The following is an 18345-nucleotide window of genomic DNA, read 5'->3' as shown; positions in this document are numbered from 1 at the left end:
AATTAAGAAATTACTTCTATGATGACTGATAAGCTTTAAGAAAAATGGTTTCACAGTCTAACAGATATCAATGGTAAGAGATACTCAAAGCTTTTATAAGTTTAAAACATCTGCGTTAGGGAAACATAAAAGTGGCTCCTAATGGAGAGGAAAATCACTTCTGCTTGGAGGATTTCTACATTAGCTTGGATTTTGATACTTAGAATTGCAAGTGAAGTGGACTTTAGGGGGGGTCTTTTATGTGGCAAATTGTATTAAGACTTTTTGCTTTGTAGATTAGGATTCAGCCCTGCTTTTTCAGCAAATGAAAATAAGAATGTCAATGTGGGAACTGCGTAGTGAGGCTGCATTCCTGGGACTGGAGTTCAGGTCCTTTTAGGACACAGACAAGGAGGACTGGGACTGCACAACTGGATATCCATTCTTACATAAGTAAAAACAAGGAGTCCATCCCTCTTTCTGGGCTTTTTTTAAAAAAAATAATATCTTTCCAATAATTAAACTGTTCTGGAGCTGTCACTGGCTGCTGTCCTCTTGACCTCTGTTTTTTTCCTTTGACTGTATCTTGCAAAATGAAAAATATCCTTGTGTCATCTTTGGCTCCTTTAAACAGGAACATAAATTTGTCTTCCCTAACGACATAGAAGAGCCTTCTGTGTGGCAGGAAAGAAAAAGCAAACCTAGTATTTTCCCTCCGCTGATAAATTTACAAAGGATTTTGAGATTTAAAACTAATTTAATGATGATAAAAGTATGAAAGATTTGTACTATAGATGTATTTGGCCCAAGTCTTATATGATTTTCATAGTGATTTTAAAATGACACAACCAGAACACAAGAACATACTGAGGAGTCAATGAGCCAAGGTCAAACATTTCTGTTCTTGGTATCTCCTTAAGTGACAAATTCTGACTGTGGTCTGGTTTTAGGCTGTCAGGTCTAATGACCTCCCCTGGATGGCAGCTTCATTTTGCCTCTGTTTTCACTGTTGATACACTCCTATATAATGGCCTGAAAATGTTTGGATTATTTTGTTGACTGATACTGTTTTCCCATAAAAAGTTTAGGAGACTCAATTTACCAACATCTTATTGAAAAAAAATAGTGTTGCCAGTGTCCAGACTTGGGGACCAAAAGGTATGACAACAATTCCTTGAAGACCATTCTTTGCTTTTAGCAACAGTTAATACTTTTTTAAGATGAGATCTACTTTGAAAGCGACTGAGGTTTTTTTTCTGAGTCTCTATATTTTAAATCTGAATCCATCTTAGATTCTCTCTGAGCATGTTTGTTTCAGAAAAATCTATGTGAGGACAGGCTATTCCCAGGTGTGTTTTTAATCATAATCTTGTTCCTCCAGTCTGTGTAATTTTCAGCAGATCATAAGCAACAGCTGGTGAGGCCAGATGAATAGTTGATGAAGTCTAGATAGATCTGCTCCTTTCAGGAACAATCAGATTTCTCCAATTGTTTCCCAAGCAAAACTAAAGCATCTGTGCAATCACTCAGAATTTTGCATATCTGTCTGAGTACACCTGTTTTTTATTAAGTTGTGTCTATATTTGATTTGTTTGCTCCTTGGATTAGCAATTGTAATTTCATCTTTCTGATTCATCACTGCAGGGCTTCACACTTTTCCCTAGAATAATCTACCAACAATTAATTATTTTTTGGTTACTGTTTGTTGTGTTGATTTATGGCTACTCAGACTGTGGGCTAATCAGTGGAGTCTGAAGAATGTCCTATTCTATCTATAAAATTACTTGTCTCAAGTCTGTTAATGATGCCCCAAACTAAAACAATATGTACATCAGGGTGAGAATTTTTAACAACAAAACACTTAAGGTTCAATTCTACTTTTTAGGAGTAATGGACTGCAATGAATCTTCTGTTTAAGCATGCAATGTTTCTGTCTAATTACTATCTAAATGATCCCCCATTGTTGTGAAGCTGATAAATGGGCAAATGGGAGAAAAAGTGACATACGTGGGCAATTTCTTCCCCCCAAGTATGACCTCATAAATGAAATCTTGGCTGAAAAAGTTGATTTAACATTCTCTTGGCAGGCCTAACTTTGAAACAAGTAAGTCTGTGACTAAACCAGATGTTTTTATTGTATTTTTACTTATTTACTTCATGTGTTTGTCATTTCTCATTTGTAAACATGCTTCTTGAAAAGCTATTTGTTGCTTATGACAAGTTTGGACCAGCCTTAGTTTACTTCCTTGTGTCATCACAGATTATGTACAGAGTGTTCCAATCTTAAAATTCAGTTTATAACAGAGGTGATTCTTGCCCAAATCTCTTTCAGGAAATTTACTGGTTTATATGCAGCTTTCCAAAAAGATTATTTCAGAGGGAAATAAACACTCCTTGACTTTGGTATTCCAGAATATTTAGAGCCAAGTTCATTAGTGTCAAAATTTCTGCAATACTGTTTTTGTCCTCTGTACTGTGGTAATATTGGTGATTACCTTTTTCAGCCTTGCTGTCTCTAGTGATGATTCTTTCATCCACCTTCTGGTTTGCAGCATTTTACTTCTCCTCTTGCTCATATATGCTGACCACTTGGACCCTACCCCAGCCACTCCCTAGCCCTTCCCCTCTGGCTGGACTCATTGCTCCTTTGTTCCCTCTAGAGGAGCATCCAGAACTGCTTTTTCCTTCTAAGTGTGCTTTAGCATTGTAGATTCCATAGAAAATACAATAATTCCCTTCATTCAAGTTTTTGTTGTTACCCAGTATTACAATATGATCCAGCAGTCAGAATTACAGTATCATAGGTTCTGCAGCCTGCAGAAGACAAATGGAAAGCAGCATGTATTGTAAAATAAAAAAATAGTGTCATCTAAGTGAGCAAAAGTAGGGAATGTTTAACCACAGGTGGTGTGGAGTCCAGCTTCCATTCTGGTAAGCATCTTGGAACAGCTACTTGTGTGAACAGGTTGAGTGCATGCAAGAGATTTTGGTAAATCACTCAGCCTGTCTGAATGGAATTTTGTCACCTCATTTGGAACCAGTTTTCATCCTAGTTTATAGGATTGTACTATTACCTAAGTAGCAGGTTCCTTTACCTCACATACCTCTCTGGGGAATGCCTTGTGTCATTCATGACAACCATGAATACCTTGCAGAGTTCATGGATCAGACAGCTATACTGGTAAAGGTAACTACTGGCAATCAGGATTAACAATTCCTGTGGCATGCAAGATAGAATTCCCACTCTCATATGCACCAGGTAGGAATGTTTACTTACATTGTTATTTACTACTATAATGTTGAGTAACTATGACCATCAGGAAAACAGTAAATTTTTAAAAGACATGATGAATGTATAAAAGGAAATGGTCTGATAATTGGGTACATTTTGGAGGAACTGGAGGAGCATTTATATAGGGTTGTGTGCTGGTTTTTTTACCTGTATGCCTGGATAGCCAGGTTGTCCAGGAAAACCAGCAAATCCTGTTTCACCCTGGAAAGGATCACACAAATATAATTTGATTAATCTGTTAAGACATTAAAATAGTTAAAACTCTGTAAGGCAGTCAAACAATACTGTCACATTCTAATTGCACCCACAGTTTGTTTCAGAAAATTCCCTGGGTTTGTACAAGAGATGGTGTGTTTTATAGACTCTCCTGTGTTAAAAACCCCACAACATGTATTACCAGGTAATTTAGACAGTGGTCAGCAGATTCAGCTTAGCTGGGGCACAGAACTAGCTCGAATACATACCAGCAGGCTCTAATAGACTGTCTGCTTAATACAGCTGAAATTGGTTTGCGGCCTGCTGAATGATCCTCTTAAACTATTACTGCATGGAAAGCAGCTGCATATCAGCTTCTCTTTTTATGATTTACTAATACACTCATCCATCCAGTAGTCAACCTCTTTAGGTAGGCAAAAGTAAAGACCATAGTAAAACCTAATTTTGCATATAAAACAGTCACCTGGAACATAATTCTAGAGGTGAATATCTGTACATTCGAGTGATTTATGAATGGCATGATCATTACCTCAACTAGATTTGAAAATAAGCTGGGGAGAGAAGATAGGAAAAAGGGAAAGATATAGATCTATGTACATACATCTATTGTTCTTCACCCCAGTAAGATGTTTTAAGTTCATAAATAAAATTTAGCAGACTTAACATCACAACTGGAATTTCTTGAGCCAGACAGATGAATAAAACATGCAGATAACACAAAATTACACAATGTCACCATGGCAAACAAAGTTAACATGCTGCATAACTTTTCTGTCATGCTGTATGTCTGTCCCACTAACTTTCCCTTCTCCTTGCAACTTCTGATTCCATAAGCAAATTTCAGCCAAATATCAGAGTGGCAGAAATTCAAAGCCACAGAGATCATACAAATTCTGTGGCAACAGGTAGCAGAAGAGAAAGGAAGGAATGCAATGTGAGCTATGAAGTACGTGGAAATTCCAAATCTGCACAAATCCACAGAAAACCAAACCTCACTGATCCCACTGTTCAGGGAGCTGCTTATACTTTATGCTTCATACCTTCATTCCAGGAAAACCTGCAGGTCCATAAGCACCAGGATGACCCTGATAAAAGCAAGTAGAATGTGAGCTAAAACCACAAAACTTATTCAAAATTAAACCTATTCAGAACTGCTGAGCAGTTAACGTAACTTAGATAAATATTACTTGGGATATTTCAAAAAACTTTGCAAAGTTTTTTCAAATACTTGCTATGAGAAATGGACACAAATCTGAACTATAGACCAAAGCAAATCAGTCAGGTGTTCACTTAATTTTTTTATCCTGTTGCACCAAGCACAGCAGTTGAGGTGTTGCTCCATGTGAGCACTGTCAGGCAAATCAAGCACAAGCTGCTGTAAAAAAGTGCCACTGATATGTATGGAAAACACTAAAATTACTGTGTTAGTACTGTGCTACTCCAGAGCAGCTTTGTGCAGCTCTAAATATTTAGAGGATAACCCTGGAGATTTACTTTCTTTCCAAGGACAGAAAGTCTGTATGAGCTTATGTTTGTCTGAGACAGGGTGAGTGCCAGGGCAAGACTCCTAAATATTCTATACAGGAAGCATGACAGACTAGTTAAAAAAAAAATCCTTAAAATCTCTCTTAAGAATGCAAACTCAAATTGCCAAATATATTATGACTGTAATTATAGTGAATTTGTGATGTAATTTATTCTGTGACTTCCTTACCCGCAATCCAGGGAATCCAGGAAGGCCTTTTTCACCCTTTTCTCCTCTCCCAAGTATACCCTGGAGCATTCAAAATAATTTATTTAAACAAGATGCTCAGCGAAGTGTGCCATAAATTTTAATAGTTGTGCATGTTTATTAAATGATATATATGGATATATATGGTTGATGGATCCTGTCTCCCTTGCCAGGCTCAGTCACAGGGGGTTACTTCATGCAGCACCACTAAGCAGTGCCTCAGTAACCCCAGCTATTGGAGGAACCTGCTCTGGCCTCTTCTCCAAGCTTCAGGTGCTTTCAGCTGCTAAATATTTTTTATTTTTTTTTTTTAATTACAGTTCTGGGCATCTTTTGAGCTGCATCAGTTGATTTCTCACCTCCTGCTTATGACTAACAAGTGTATTATCACCCACATGGACCACTAGTACTGGAGCAAGCATATAAAGTCCATCTTTTTCAATGTAAATCTGATATAAAAAGACCAGCTTTGTCCTCTTTTCCAGTGCTAATTAACAGTGGTCTTTTTATGACGAAAAATGAACTTCCAAAAATGAGTGCCAGACTTACAACTCAGATATGTGATGTTCAGGCTTCTCATTTCTTCTGCTTACAAAGCTAAACAAGATTTTAACATAAACTACACTCATTCTTTTGTCCCCATTTATCCTCCATTTTTCTGAGATATGGTAGTTTCCTGCCTGTGGATTTTCCTCCTCCAAATCTATCAGCAATGAAGACTCTAGAATTTTTTGTGGCTGCTTCTGTTCTGCATCCAGGAACTGGCCCATCAATGTTTAAATTACTCATGCTGACAGAAAGAAAAGAAAATGTAGAATAGACAATAAAGAGCAACTCTCTCCAAACAGGTTGCTCTGCCTTTTCTACCCTTGAGGATATCCGTAATGTGAAGTTCAATTGTTTCCATAACATACTGAGGTAAACATACATCATGCTCCATTAAGAACATATTTAGATCATGTCTGTGTCTCTTCTTGAGGAAAAATAATCTGTGCTTTTATTTTTTTCACAGTTCCAATCCACTATGTGTCAACAGCCCAACTGGAAACAAGGCTGACCTTTTGCTACCAAGCAACATTCAATAGGTAGGTATAAAACAGACTCAGAAAGATTTTCCAACAGGTTTTGAAATATTTTTGCTCTCACATCGATTTAGGTGGTGATTAAATTTCACAGCAAAAATGCTGTGCTTTAAAAGATTAACATAATAACCAGAGAAGGACTTTGCCAGTACCATGGGAAAAAAAACCCTCCCATTACTTACTTTGGGTCCACGTGGCCCTCTGTATCCTGTGACCCCAGGTAATCCTTTTTGGCCCTATGTATAAAAGGAGAGTTTTTGTGTATATTAATATGCCTATGTGCTGGTTAATTTTCTTTTAAGTCTTGGTCTGAAAAACAGTATTTTGTTAAGCATTGGGTCTGTTTCTCTAGGTGCCCTAGGCACAAGAAAAACATTTATGTACTGATCTTTATTTCTGTTAACACTGTCAAACCAGCATAATGACTGTGGGGTGAGATAGACGTATGTTTTCTCTTGCAAGAACCTGCAAATCAGGGCTTTGCTCCTACAGTCATGCATGACAGTAGTTCTTTATTGTTTGCTGCTCTTCCTGGTTGGATACAGGTATTCACAAATGTAAATCTACAGTTTTGTGCACAGCCCCAATCTGACCGGGATGCAGGGCTGGTTTCATGGTCATGGCCATGTCATGTGTTGCACAGCAAGGTGGGGAGTTTATGTAGGTTCTTTTGGTCCTTTCCCTCTTCCTCATACACCTGTACATAGCAGCCATTTGCATAATCAAAGCCTAAGATCCAATATGTGAAGCCTACCAGTTCCCTGAGCTGAGGCTGCAGGAACTGGCAGTACCAACTTCACCTTTTTCTTTGTGTATTTGGGCAAATCAGACTTGAGGACGTAGTGGCTCCAGTACAGGGCTCTGTAAAGCAGATGGGGTTTTTTTTAAACAACAGGGGTTACGAATATTCTAATGTTTTAAGCCACACAACTGTGGCTATAGTAGGTGTGATATTGAAGAAGTACAAGTTGCCCAGGAAAGTTGTGGGTGCCCCATCCTTAGTTTCTAGGCCAGGTTGGATGAGGTTTTGAGCAATGTGGTCTAGTGGAAGGTATTACTGCCCATGGCAGGCAGGTTTGGAACTAGATGATCTCTAGAGTATCTTCCAATCCAAACCAATCTATGATTCTATGATAAGTAACAGGAACTTGCAATAAAAATTGACAACAAAATCCCACGTATTTTTTATATTAAAAGAGCGCCCTAAAAGGGTTAGGGTTGATAGATCAAAACTGTACACTGGAGTATAGTTTAGCAAAGATGTGCAAAATTAAAAGTGTTAGAGAAGAGCCACAAAAGAGATTTAATAGCACAGTAATGAACTTTACCTGAAATGCCTGAAATATGATTTTCTAATGACAAAAAGTGAAGAAAACTAAAGCAAGGGTAGTATCTCCTTTCTGCATCAAGACAGTCTTCCCTCAAGCACATGAGCTAAAGTACACTTGGGGTCTCCTCTCCTGAAAGTTTGTGGGAAGGGTGCTGAACAGCCTTCAGGATTTCTGCTGAAGCTGATGGTTTCTTACAGAAAGATAGATTTGTCTTATCCCATCCTTGCAAAAATTACATCGCAGGATTGTACTTGCCAAGTTGAGCACTGTTAAATACGATGACAAATTAACACCTTTTCTCCTTTGAACAGCTGAGCTCCAGGAGGTCCAACTAACAGTGGTAACCCAGGTGGCCCAGGAAGTCCAATGTCGCCCTGTGGAAGCCAAAGGAGAGACATTCTGGGCCATGAACTGTTTCTCCTGTTGTGCTACAGCACTACATATTTCTGTACTCCTTGGAAATGTACTAATTAACTGCAGAGAAATAAAGGTTTGCACTGAGATCTGTAAACTTCTTTACCATCTTCCCAAGATGAGTAAGGTTGACAATCTAATTTCCTATTCTCCTCATTCATTAAAAATAATGTTATGGCCAAGGAAATAAATGAGAACTCATGGCTTCTGCTCCAAATCTGCTGTGGAGATAGTTAGAGGACTGTCAAATCTCTTGTGTGTATATACAGTTTCATATTCTAGACCAAAGCCTTTGAGCACAAGGCCTTGTGAGTGTAAAATGAAATTACTGATTTGCTATGGAAAGTTGTGCATGTTAGACACTTGCACGAATTCTAAGAACTGACTGGACAAATTCATATAAGAAAAATCAAATATTCCCCATTGGGTCAATAAATCCTGAGTATACTAATATAGGTGGAGACTGGTAGAGGAACTATTATTATGTGTTTGTCCTTTTCGTACACTCTTTCCTTTGTATCTGTTGCTGGACACAGCAAGAGATGAGATTCAGTGACAGTTCTGGTACTGGCACTGGAGGGTACTGGTGTGATTATTTAGGCAATGCCTGTACAGCAGGTAACTGCTATGCAAATGCTAACTAACATATTGATTGTTGCTTTTCAAAATCTCCAGAATATGCTTGATTCCTGCACGCAGCTCACTGAAGGAATCACTTCTGCACAGAATCAATTGATTCAATAACTTGTATTGCTCTCCTTCCATTCTAACATGAGTAGCAGGAGCAAAAGCCACAAATAAATGAGTTCCAGGGAAGCCAATAAGACTCTATTACACTTCTAATTCTACAGCAATAATATATTTAATATTATTTAGTTTCTTACCGGCTCCCCCTTTTGTCCATCCACTCCAATACCTGGATTTCCCTAATTGACAAAGAATGTACACAGTTTGCACATGATCAGAAAATGCCGATATTAGAATTTAATCAAGTAACTCTCATGAAAATCTTGGTAACAATAAACATAAGGAACACTTCAAATAATTGTATAAATTACTCCATTATTTCATAAAAACTTCAGAAGAAATAATTGCCTACCTGTTGACCTGGCAAACCAGGGTAACCTGGAATACCCTTTAAAAGAGAGTGAAGACAAGTTAGTATATCTGATTTAGAGACGGCTTTGTTTTGAAAATTACCTGCTCTTGCCGGTAGGACCTAGCAGCAGAATTTTCCCTTGGGATGTACCTATCCTAAAGTGCTATTTACTTCACTTGGTCACTGCTTTCAGGATGGCTGAACTCTGTTTTCCCCCTTTCCTGTCTCCCATGGGTGGTCTTGGGGAAAGGGAATAAGCAGAAAGCACTAGCAGCATTCCACCATGACCACGGGCTGCCAGGATGAAACGTGTTCATGCAGACATGGGAAGGAACAACATATGCTCCAATTCCTCAACTTCTGAACTCATAAGGTAAAGAAAAAATCCATTTTTTTTTTATCACTTGTCTCAAAAATTACTTCTAGGCCTTGATTCACATTAAGGCAGGTTCTAAAATTGCAGAATTTATGCATATCCAAAAAATGTGAGGCTGTTTAACTGTGTTGATCTTACAGGCAAGCCTGGATGGCCTGGGTATCCAGCTGGGCCCGTTGTACCTCTTGACCCTCTAGGTCCCTGGAAAAGATGGTGAAAGGTCTGTTTGTGAAAATACCAAGAACTTGACCCTTTTTCCACAAAACCAGCCCCTCCAAAATGCCTACATCACATGGACTCAAGTCTACTGGCCTGTGGATTCCACCCAGGGCCAGAAGCTTTTACCACGCCTGAAACTTCATTGCGACTTAGAACAGCTCAGCACCAGTTTCTGGGTAACACTGGAAAGATACTGGACAGTTACATGTTATTAATGAATTGAAAGCTTACTTTGTCAGCAACTGTACTACAATGTGGTGAGCTGATACAGTTCATCAGTGAATACCTTTGTGAAGAGCATAAGAGAAACCTAAAGCCATTAAGAGCATGATTCTGCAACAAAATTAAGCTCTCTCTTCTTTTTGTGTTTTTATGGCCAGAATAGTGTAGAAGAAGGTGTCACATCTCTACTCATCTTGAGCATCATGAAGAAAATATTCTGCAAACTGTGAGTACCAGGGCATCAGCTGCTCCATACACAGCTAATGCAGATGGGTACAGCCTATTTCTCATCCTGTTCAGCCAGCAGGAACTGGCTGTGGGGCAGAGTAGAGGGACTCTGTGTTTCTTAGACTTTATTCTGGAATTCTGCTATTTAAGGCAGGCAGGGAGAAACCCCAGTGTTTCTTACTACACCAAAGAGGAAAATTTTAAAGATCTTCAAGCCAAAAAGTAGGTACAGAACCTACTGACTGTACTTACAGGCATGCCAGGGGGGCCAGGATCACCTCTCTCTCCCTGTAATGACAATCATTTAGCAAATGAGTCAGCCCAAGCTTTGTTGTGGGTATTTTCTATCTTTATAGATATTAAGATCACAAGCTGTTTCAGTTGTATATGTGGTTTTAATCTTATTTTTTGCATCAAGCTTTATTAAATAGTGAGGAGTAATGGAACAATTACATTTACCATACATGTTTCCCTGCAAGTTATGATTTTTCTTTACAATCAGATACTTACTGGAGGTCCTTTTCCAAAATGTGCAACATACACTGAATTTCCTTTTTCTCCTTTTTGCCCTGGATTTCCCTTTAAAGAAAAAAAGTCTCTTAAAACATGATCCACTTACTGATACTCTACATTTCCATGGAGACTGAATGATAAGTTCTCGGGCTGTGATTTTCTGGTGCCCCTACATCACAAGGTGATCCACTAGGATCATGCATGATCATTTTGCAGTTCTTTTATCTATCAAGACCCTTAAAAGTAAAATTACCTTCTGTACACTTGAGCAAACCAGCTCCCCACAGCTTCTGGACTCCTGCCCTGTTAGGTGCTTCTTTGCTCCTGGCTCTTGGTTATGCTACACTCACAAATCTTGCCTTTATCAAGCCTATCCCTATGCCTACCTTTTCTTTCAGTGAGGCAGTGACTGTAAGTGTCAGTAGTGTGCCTTCTTCCAAAGTTCATGTTGTGATTTAGAAGAATTTAGAGTGATTCTGCACATAATTAGAAAAATAAAACTATGGACTGTATTAGATGCATAATATTCAATATTTCCATCTATTAGGAAACACGTTTCAGTCTATTAAATCTGATGCCTAAAGGTCCTGGGTTTTTTTAAACTAAATTCCCATGGTACTTGCTGTGGGGTCCTTTATAAAACTTAGCTAAGTTTGGCACCTTCAAAACCTCAGACTTAGCAAGAACAGGTGATTTCATCAGCAAAATTTAACTGCAGTGCTCAATTTACTGTTAAGACCATGATATGTGCATATCTGAAGAACAGATTTATAAAGACATTGTTTCTGGAGTTTTCTCTAAGCTAACCACTTAACTATTGATTTCAATAAAATGGGATACTGTTAATGCTTTAGACTGTACAGGTTTTCTGATATTATACACTGGCTACTCAAATCCTGCAGCTGGAATGAAACAGGGAAGTTACTTATCCCTAGAATGGTACAATAAAAAGAAGAGTTACAGCTGGATATAGCTGTACTAGACTGGATACAGATTACAGGTAAACAACAGCTGCTAGGGAACACATTAAACAAATAAAAAATTGTATTTATCTTTGGTTATTTTATATGTGCTCTCTGGTGTAGTAAAACATCTTTGTTAGATTCAGTTTATCTTCTATGTGAATTAGGTAAGGGCTTACAAATAGGAACTACTTTCTTTTCCAACAAGTTAGCAGAAGTAAAGCTGATGAATATGTACATGGTGTTGAATTAAATTATACAGGACAGGGTTATAAATAAGAATAACATAAAAATCTTAGCTGTCATGTACAGTCAGGTTGGTACTTGGTGCAACAAATTGATTTAAAATAGGCAATGTGCATAGAGAGGTTGGGATAGCATTCTTGTACACAAGAAAATGTGGTTACTATGTCTTGTTCTTTCTGAGTAGCTAAATTAATTTTCACTGGAATTTTAGTATGCATATCCAAGGCTACATGCCTATTGTGTCTCTCAGTTTTTGCAAAAGTATTTTGCAAATATTTTTCTAGGCCTGTCAAAGAGCATGCTCCTGAAATTGGTAGGATTTACACTGTAATTTGTCCCATGTCTCATTTTTCCTTTATGTCATTTGGCTAATTACAAAAAGTAAAACTCTCTTTTGAAGGCCATAATAAGTAAGAAAATACAGGTAAAATTAGAGTTTGAGCAGAAATCCTTTTGATCATTTGGAAGGTTAATGAGTTACTGTCAGAGGTATAACAAATGAGGTTATCATTGAGTTTTTCATAATGTTGTGTATTTTATAGCATTTATTACAAGTCCAAGACTGAAATGGTATTTTATTATAATTGCTATATTTTTGGATAACATCTTTTCACTCTGGCACCCTCTGCACATTTTTTTTAATGTCTGACTTCAGCATCTTATTTAGCTCCTACAAAACACATTGGATTTTTCATGTAAATTGCAGTTGGTTTAATTGTTTTACTTGGAAAATTTCAGGGAAGCTCTTAGACCAACTAATCAGCTATTATTCCTTCAAAACTAAAACTTGTTTCCACGAAAAGTCAAAGACTGGGGACTAAACCAGCTCAGCAAAATTTCTTTGGAGCTTCAGTAATTTGTGTTGCTTACTGACATGAATTTCTTTTATCATCATTAGTATAGCACTGCTAACAGAGCTACCTAAACAATTTTATAATGCTTTCCAGTTTACCAGCACAAGTAAGCAAATGTTAAAGAGCTCATTTTAAAGATTTTTACTGTGAAATGATCTACATATACAGATAAACACCCATGCAGGACTAGATGTGCACAGAGCAATCATAGATAGATATGTGTAAAAAGTGGCACAAAATCTTAGATTGTAACAGGACTTAGACTTGCTGAAGCTTCCACTTTCTGCTAATTCATCTCATGTATGTCCCTACTATTAAGGCTTTTGAGAAATTTCAAGTCCTGATGAATGGTATGATGGTTTCAACCTACTCCTCCTCAGCTGTACTTCAGTGTACAGTGTTGGCACTGGTGTGGTCACACACTGGGGAAACAAGGCAGAATTTAACTCTCAGGGTAGCCATATACACTTCAAGGATATAGGAACTTATTTCACATTCAAGCTTAAAGTTAATTTGTTAAGGCAGTGTCTTTCACTCCCATTAAGCTGAGTAAGAATGCCTGGGAATCCCTGTGCAGAGCAAAGCTAGTGCCATAGTCTGGAACTCCTTTCACTTTGAGAGCTGTTCTCTGGGAGGGGAATGCACATGGACAGTGTTCATAGATGGCAGGAAAGCCTCTCACGTACATAAGGACCTCTTGGTCCCATGTAACCATTTTCGCCTGGAAATCCTGGATCTCCCCTTGAGCCATTGCAGCCATCTAAACCATGCTTGCCTCTGGGTCCTTCCCTTCCTGGTAATCCCTGAAAGACAGTTTAATATTTATTAGAAATGCATCGTGATCAATGGGGAATTGTTTCTTAAGTTAACAGAACAGTTCAGAAACAAATACCTCAGATCTGAATCAAAGGACACGTCACAGTGGTCCCAGTTTCATACTCTTTGCATTAGAAATGTTTTATATTCTGAATGGAATTTTTTTTTCTGTAGAACAAATGATATAAGTTTTTTGTTTGTTTGGGTTTTTTTGATGCATAGCAAATATAACAGGGACAGCACTGGTTATGAGGACCAGACTGAACTCTCACTTGAGTCAAAAAATAATGTGCTGTCTTCTCAGAGAATGCACACTCTAACTTACTATAACCTTTTTTGTGCCTGTAAAGAAAAGCTGAAAAAGCCCCCAAAAGTCATCTCAGACAGCCTTACATTTTTAACTGATAGGATAAAACAATGAAAAACAGGACACAGCTCAGCTCAGGCACAGAGTAACAGCAGAGATTGTGACTTTTCTAACCTAGTAAGAGCTAACCAGGGTCCAGATAAGGATTAGTTCTACTGCAAATTAGGCACTGGGCAATACAAACAGTGAGATTTTCTTGGAATGATCCTGCCATTGGAGAAAAAAATTATTTCCACAGAATTAAACATTTTTGTAAGGGACAAATACTAATTTTGACCCCAAAATTATTTCTTGGGGGGGGTTCTGAAAAATCATCAGGAAAGTATCCTGGTCATTTGCCTGATATGTTTTTGTCAATTTTAACTTCTTCCCATCTTTAAGGTTCTTCATCCCACCCTTTTTTAATTGACATTTTTCATAAAAAGTATATGCATTTCTTGGGAACACTTTTTTTTTTTTTTTTTTGTGCCTCCACATTATACAGACATTCTGGCAACAGCCCCACTGTCAAGTATGGACAGCTGACAAGCAGATGCTACAACACCCACTCAGTTTTTGGTTCTGTTTTCACTTTCAAAATTCAACATTTTAACTTTGATTCATATGAAACTAGTAAGGACATAGGAATTCAGTTCTAATAGATACAGTATTTTGAAAAATGCTGTATGTAAGATGTTATATCTTTTACCACACCCATTTTCACACTGAGGAAGACATTCTGCAAAATATATAATCACATGCTTATAAAGATATATTTAGGAGCCATTTTGCTTATTCAGTCTCTATTCACCATTTGAGATACATCACTTGAGACATTGAGTACATTTGAGGTATTTCCAGAGATGTTAAGAATGCATCAAGGAGACTACAGCCTGCTATAGAGCCTGAGAAAATAAACTTTTTGCTTTTAATCCTAGCACTGGCACATGGTAAATGGGCATGGGCAGCCTCTGCCTTCACTACCCCACTCCTGCATGAAAATTATATACTTATTGGGGTTTTGTGGAATTTGTTATCAATAGTAAACACAGTTGAAGTTAACCTGGTTATTTTGCGTTTTTGCAAAACATGTAATTTTGTAGGCGACATGATATCAATAGATATAAAGCCAAACAATTCATTGAGTGTATTGTTCTGTTAGAGGACTTGCTATGGCTTTACAGGAACTGCAATTTTTATAAAGAAATATTTATTTAATACGTACAGGAACACCATCTAAACCAGGAAATCCTGGGACTCCAGTTGGGCCCTAAAAACAGATGATATGAAAAAACAGAGTTGCTGAGGTCATTAAATCTTAAAAATAAGGAAAACCAAGAATATGTGATACTATATAGCAAGAAACAAAAACCATTCATGTTTGAAATATGAATCAAAAGCTGTAACTGTCAGAAATAAAGATCTCCAAAAAACTTATATGGGCTTAGCAGAGGACTAGTGCCAATAGCTAAACATGTGACAGATGGTGCAGTACAGGACAAATGTCTAACACTCATACTCATTCATTCTCCTAAGATTATAAAATCACAGACAAGGGGAAGTTGCCTGTAACTTATAAACTAAATCTATACGTAATTTCACAATCCTGCTCCTGTTCTGATATTACCAGCAGCACGATTTTTATTTATAGCACCTACATTTTCAGGTGTGTCAGTTACTGACATTAGTGACTTCAGTCATCCTCTGAGATCAGTGGAATTAGGCCATTAAAACTAATATACAGTACCAAGAGCGCAGGGATTGTACAACTGTGAAAGATATGAATCTGGACTACAATTTATACCCTTAAGTGGTAATAAAATTCTGTTTAGTGCAGCACTTTTAAAAGCACCAAAAGCTCCCTCCAGCTCCACAATTCTTCCACAAACCTATTTGACATTAAGGAGAATGACATGGTAAGTAACAATCAGAGACTGAGTCTGTTTAATATTATTTTATGTCTTCTGACAATTCTAATTTTGCAATCCACAGCAAAAAACTGAAATATTTTTTCAAGAATGCTGTAATTAATTTCAGTGAGAATTCTCTATCACTGGTCAACATTACACCTTAAAGAGCAGTCTGTGGTGTTTCCTACCTTATCACCTTTTTCTCCAGCTGGCCCAGGCTGCCCATTCTCACCTCTCTGTCCTTTTTCCCCTGGCAGACCAGCTGGTCCTGTGGATCCCAAGGACCCAATTGGCCCTTGAGCTCCCAGCTCACCAGGTTGACCCTGAAAAGAGCCCAAAGAAGTGAATGAATATGCTGTAAACCTTGCAGCAGGCAGCAATTCAGAGATGACTATGGCTAAAACAAGGCTTACAATGTATAAACACTCATGATTCAGAACAGGCTGCTGTACAGCCTGCAGAACTGTGCCATGCATTACATGCCCCAGGAACATGACCTTCAAATTTAACAACTTATTCAAGGTGATCATTTCTTTTCACCTTCATCAGGTCTCCAAGACCACCTGGCTGAGATGCCTGGGATAAACTGCAAGTCTTCCTGGCTCTACCAATGTAAGTATCACCTTTTGCAAGCCTAAGACTCCACTGGGTGTTGTATTTTCCCACCAGAGAAATGAGAAATTTTACATAAAGGGACTTCGTACCCAATTAGAGCAAATCAAGGGAGTTCTCTCTTTCTTTAAGTTAAGATATGACAATAAGTTTTCCTAGCTCATGTCTTCCATCATCACTCTCAGATCTAAATGCCTTATTTAAAAGTTCTCAAGTTTCCTGTAGGAAAAAATGATAAGTTATTACCCAACATATTTACAAAAAATTATCAGTTTTAATAGATTGTGATAAAATGGTTTTGGAGGTTGCAGAATGCCATTTATCTATAAATGGCTCTAAATTGAGTATCTGTACCTATATTGCCATACAGACTATCTCCATGGAATTCCAAGGTAATTGGAATAAGTTGGTATATTAACTTTTCCAAGGTAATATATATGTTCTTTATTTATTCTTTACTTCCCATGCCAACTGAATTTTTTGGTCTATAGCATTGGTGTGGAGTTGTTTCAGATTTGTTGCAGGTTTTGTTCTGTGCTACTAAAAAGCTACACAATCATAGATTCAAAGTGCTGAATAAAGCAAGCTTTCTAATCACATGTGAGACTTCATGTAGACTTCACATGTGAGTTGTCTACATTTCCACCCTACAAAATCTAAATATTTATAGGTCTTTATTTCTCTTACTCATCTTTTTCATTCTGTATCATTATCTTTGTTTACCTATAACTTGTTCTGTTTTCAAACTGAAGTGCTTCAATTTCAGAATTCATCAATCAGTGATATCATATTATTAAAAAAGAGAATAAAATAATAAGCTGGAAAAAGAAGTCCTACACTTAGAAATAAGGACTTCCTGAAAAAACTATCCTCATAAAACTCAGGTTCCATTTATCTTTACTGTATCATCTCATGTCAACCTTGATCCTGCTTCCAGTGAAGTCACTGGCAAAAACTCCAGGGCAGACTTAGCATGTTGTCTTCACTAACAGTTACAGTTTTCTTGATACCATAATTTGAGGAGTGTCAAATATTATGCAAATTAGGGGCTACTTGTATTAAAAGCTCATGATTCTGCATCCTTGTTAACAGTGAATGGACAGTCAGGATTCTGGGTGTTTAATTTGAGCATTTGCTTGCATGAACAGTTGAAGCCTGTCTACTGGCAGTGCCCTGCACATCCTCTGTCAGAAAACTGAATTTACTCATTGAAGTACTTTTAAAGCAGCTATTACACCCTTTAAATATTTGATTAAAAAAAAGACTTAATAACCATTTTAAGTAAAGAATAATTTTCAGTATAAGTGAAATGAATGACCCTAATAATATAATAAAATACAACTGTTTGAAGCCCTAACTCTACCTGAAGTGGTACAGTTTTTTTAGTACTCTGAAGTAGCTACTACCATGCACAGTGCAACACTCATCAGCAGGAAAAAAAGCAAAAGATGTTTATCAGTAATGTTCTAATACCTTTGTCTTATTGCATTTTATTAACAACAGTTTTTGGCAGCAACTTCAATATTTTCAATGTATAGTGTACATGCTCTGCAATCAAGTGTTGAAAATTTTTAAATCATGTTTTACCCTTTGGGTAGTTAAAGAAAAATGATTTTCATTGCACTCAGATAAAAACTGAGACACTATATGCATTCTATGGTAATTATCTATCATAATTAACCAACAACCACTTCCAGGACATGTAGTCCTTTAGATTGATAAAATGTCTTCGTTTGTTGCTGCCCTGTGAATTTAATTGACTCCATTATGTCTTCAGTAGAAGGCAGTGAAGTCATAAAACAGAGGCACTGAATCCCGAATTCACAATAGGTTTGGCAGCTGATACAACTTTAGCATGCCATGTGAAGCTGGTGGATTGTCTCTCTTTCTTTCAGC

At 37.5% G+C, this 18345-nt stretch overlaps 1 protein-coding gene across 4 annotated transcripts in view; it reads right to left on the bottom strand.

The window, feature by feature from the left end:
* COL4A4 (collagen type IV alpha 4 chain) overlaps positions 1 to 18345 on the bottom strand; it is a 68349-nt gene that overhangs the window by 33788 nt on the left and 16216 nt on the right. For all 4 annotated transcript variants that reach the window (XR_007903519.1, XM_051781266.1, XM_051781265.1 and 1 more), the window contains exons 5-17: positions 16026 to 16160; positions 15153 to 15197; positions 13452 to 13568; positions 10701 to 10769; positions 10443 to 10478; positions 9660 to 9722; positions 9146 to 9181; positions 8931 to 8972; positions 7926 to 8006; positions 6484 to 6537; positions 5202 to 5261; positions 4528 to 4572; positions 3419 to 3472 (exon numbers count right to left, since the gene is read on the bottom strand). Coding sequence is in view for 3 of the 4 variants with exons in the window: in XM_051781266.1 (XP_051637226.1) it covers positions 3419 to 3472; positions 4528 to 4572; positions 5202 to 5261; positions 6484 to 6537; positions 7926 to 8006; positions 8931 to 8972; positions 9146 to 9181; positions 9660 to 9722; positions 10443 to 10478; positions 10701 to 10769; positions 13452 to 13568; positions 15153 to 15197; positions 16026 to 16160 (837 nt within the window). In the remaining variant the exon portion in view is untranslated. The remainder of the gene's footprint in view (positions 1 to 3418; positions 3473 to 4527; positions 4573 to 5201; positions 5262 to 6483; positions 6538 to 7925; positions 8007 to 8930; positions 8973 to 9145; positions 9182 to 9659; positions 9723 to 10442; positions 10479 to 10700; positions 10770 to 13451; positions 13569 to 15152; positions 15198 to 16025; positions 16161 to 18345) is intronic.

This window comes from Manacus candei, unplaced genomic scaffold (genome assembly GCF_025592945.1).
Source record: "Manacus candei isolate 608988 ecotype Guabito, Panama unplaced genomic scaffold, ASM2559294v1 h1tg000015l, whole genome shotgun sequence".
Taxonomy (NCBI): Eukaryota; Metazoa; Chordata; class Aves; order Passeriformes; family Pipridae; genus Manacus; species Manacus candei.
Note: the sequence above shows the minus strand (reverse complement) of the source record. Positions and strands in the feature narration are given on the sequence as shown.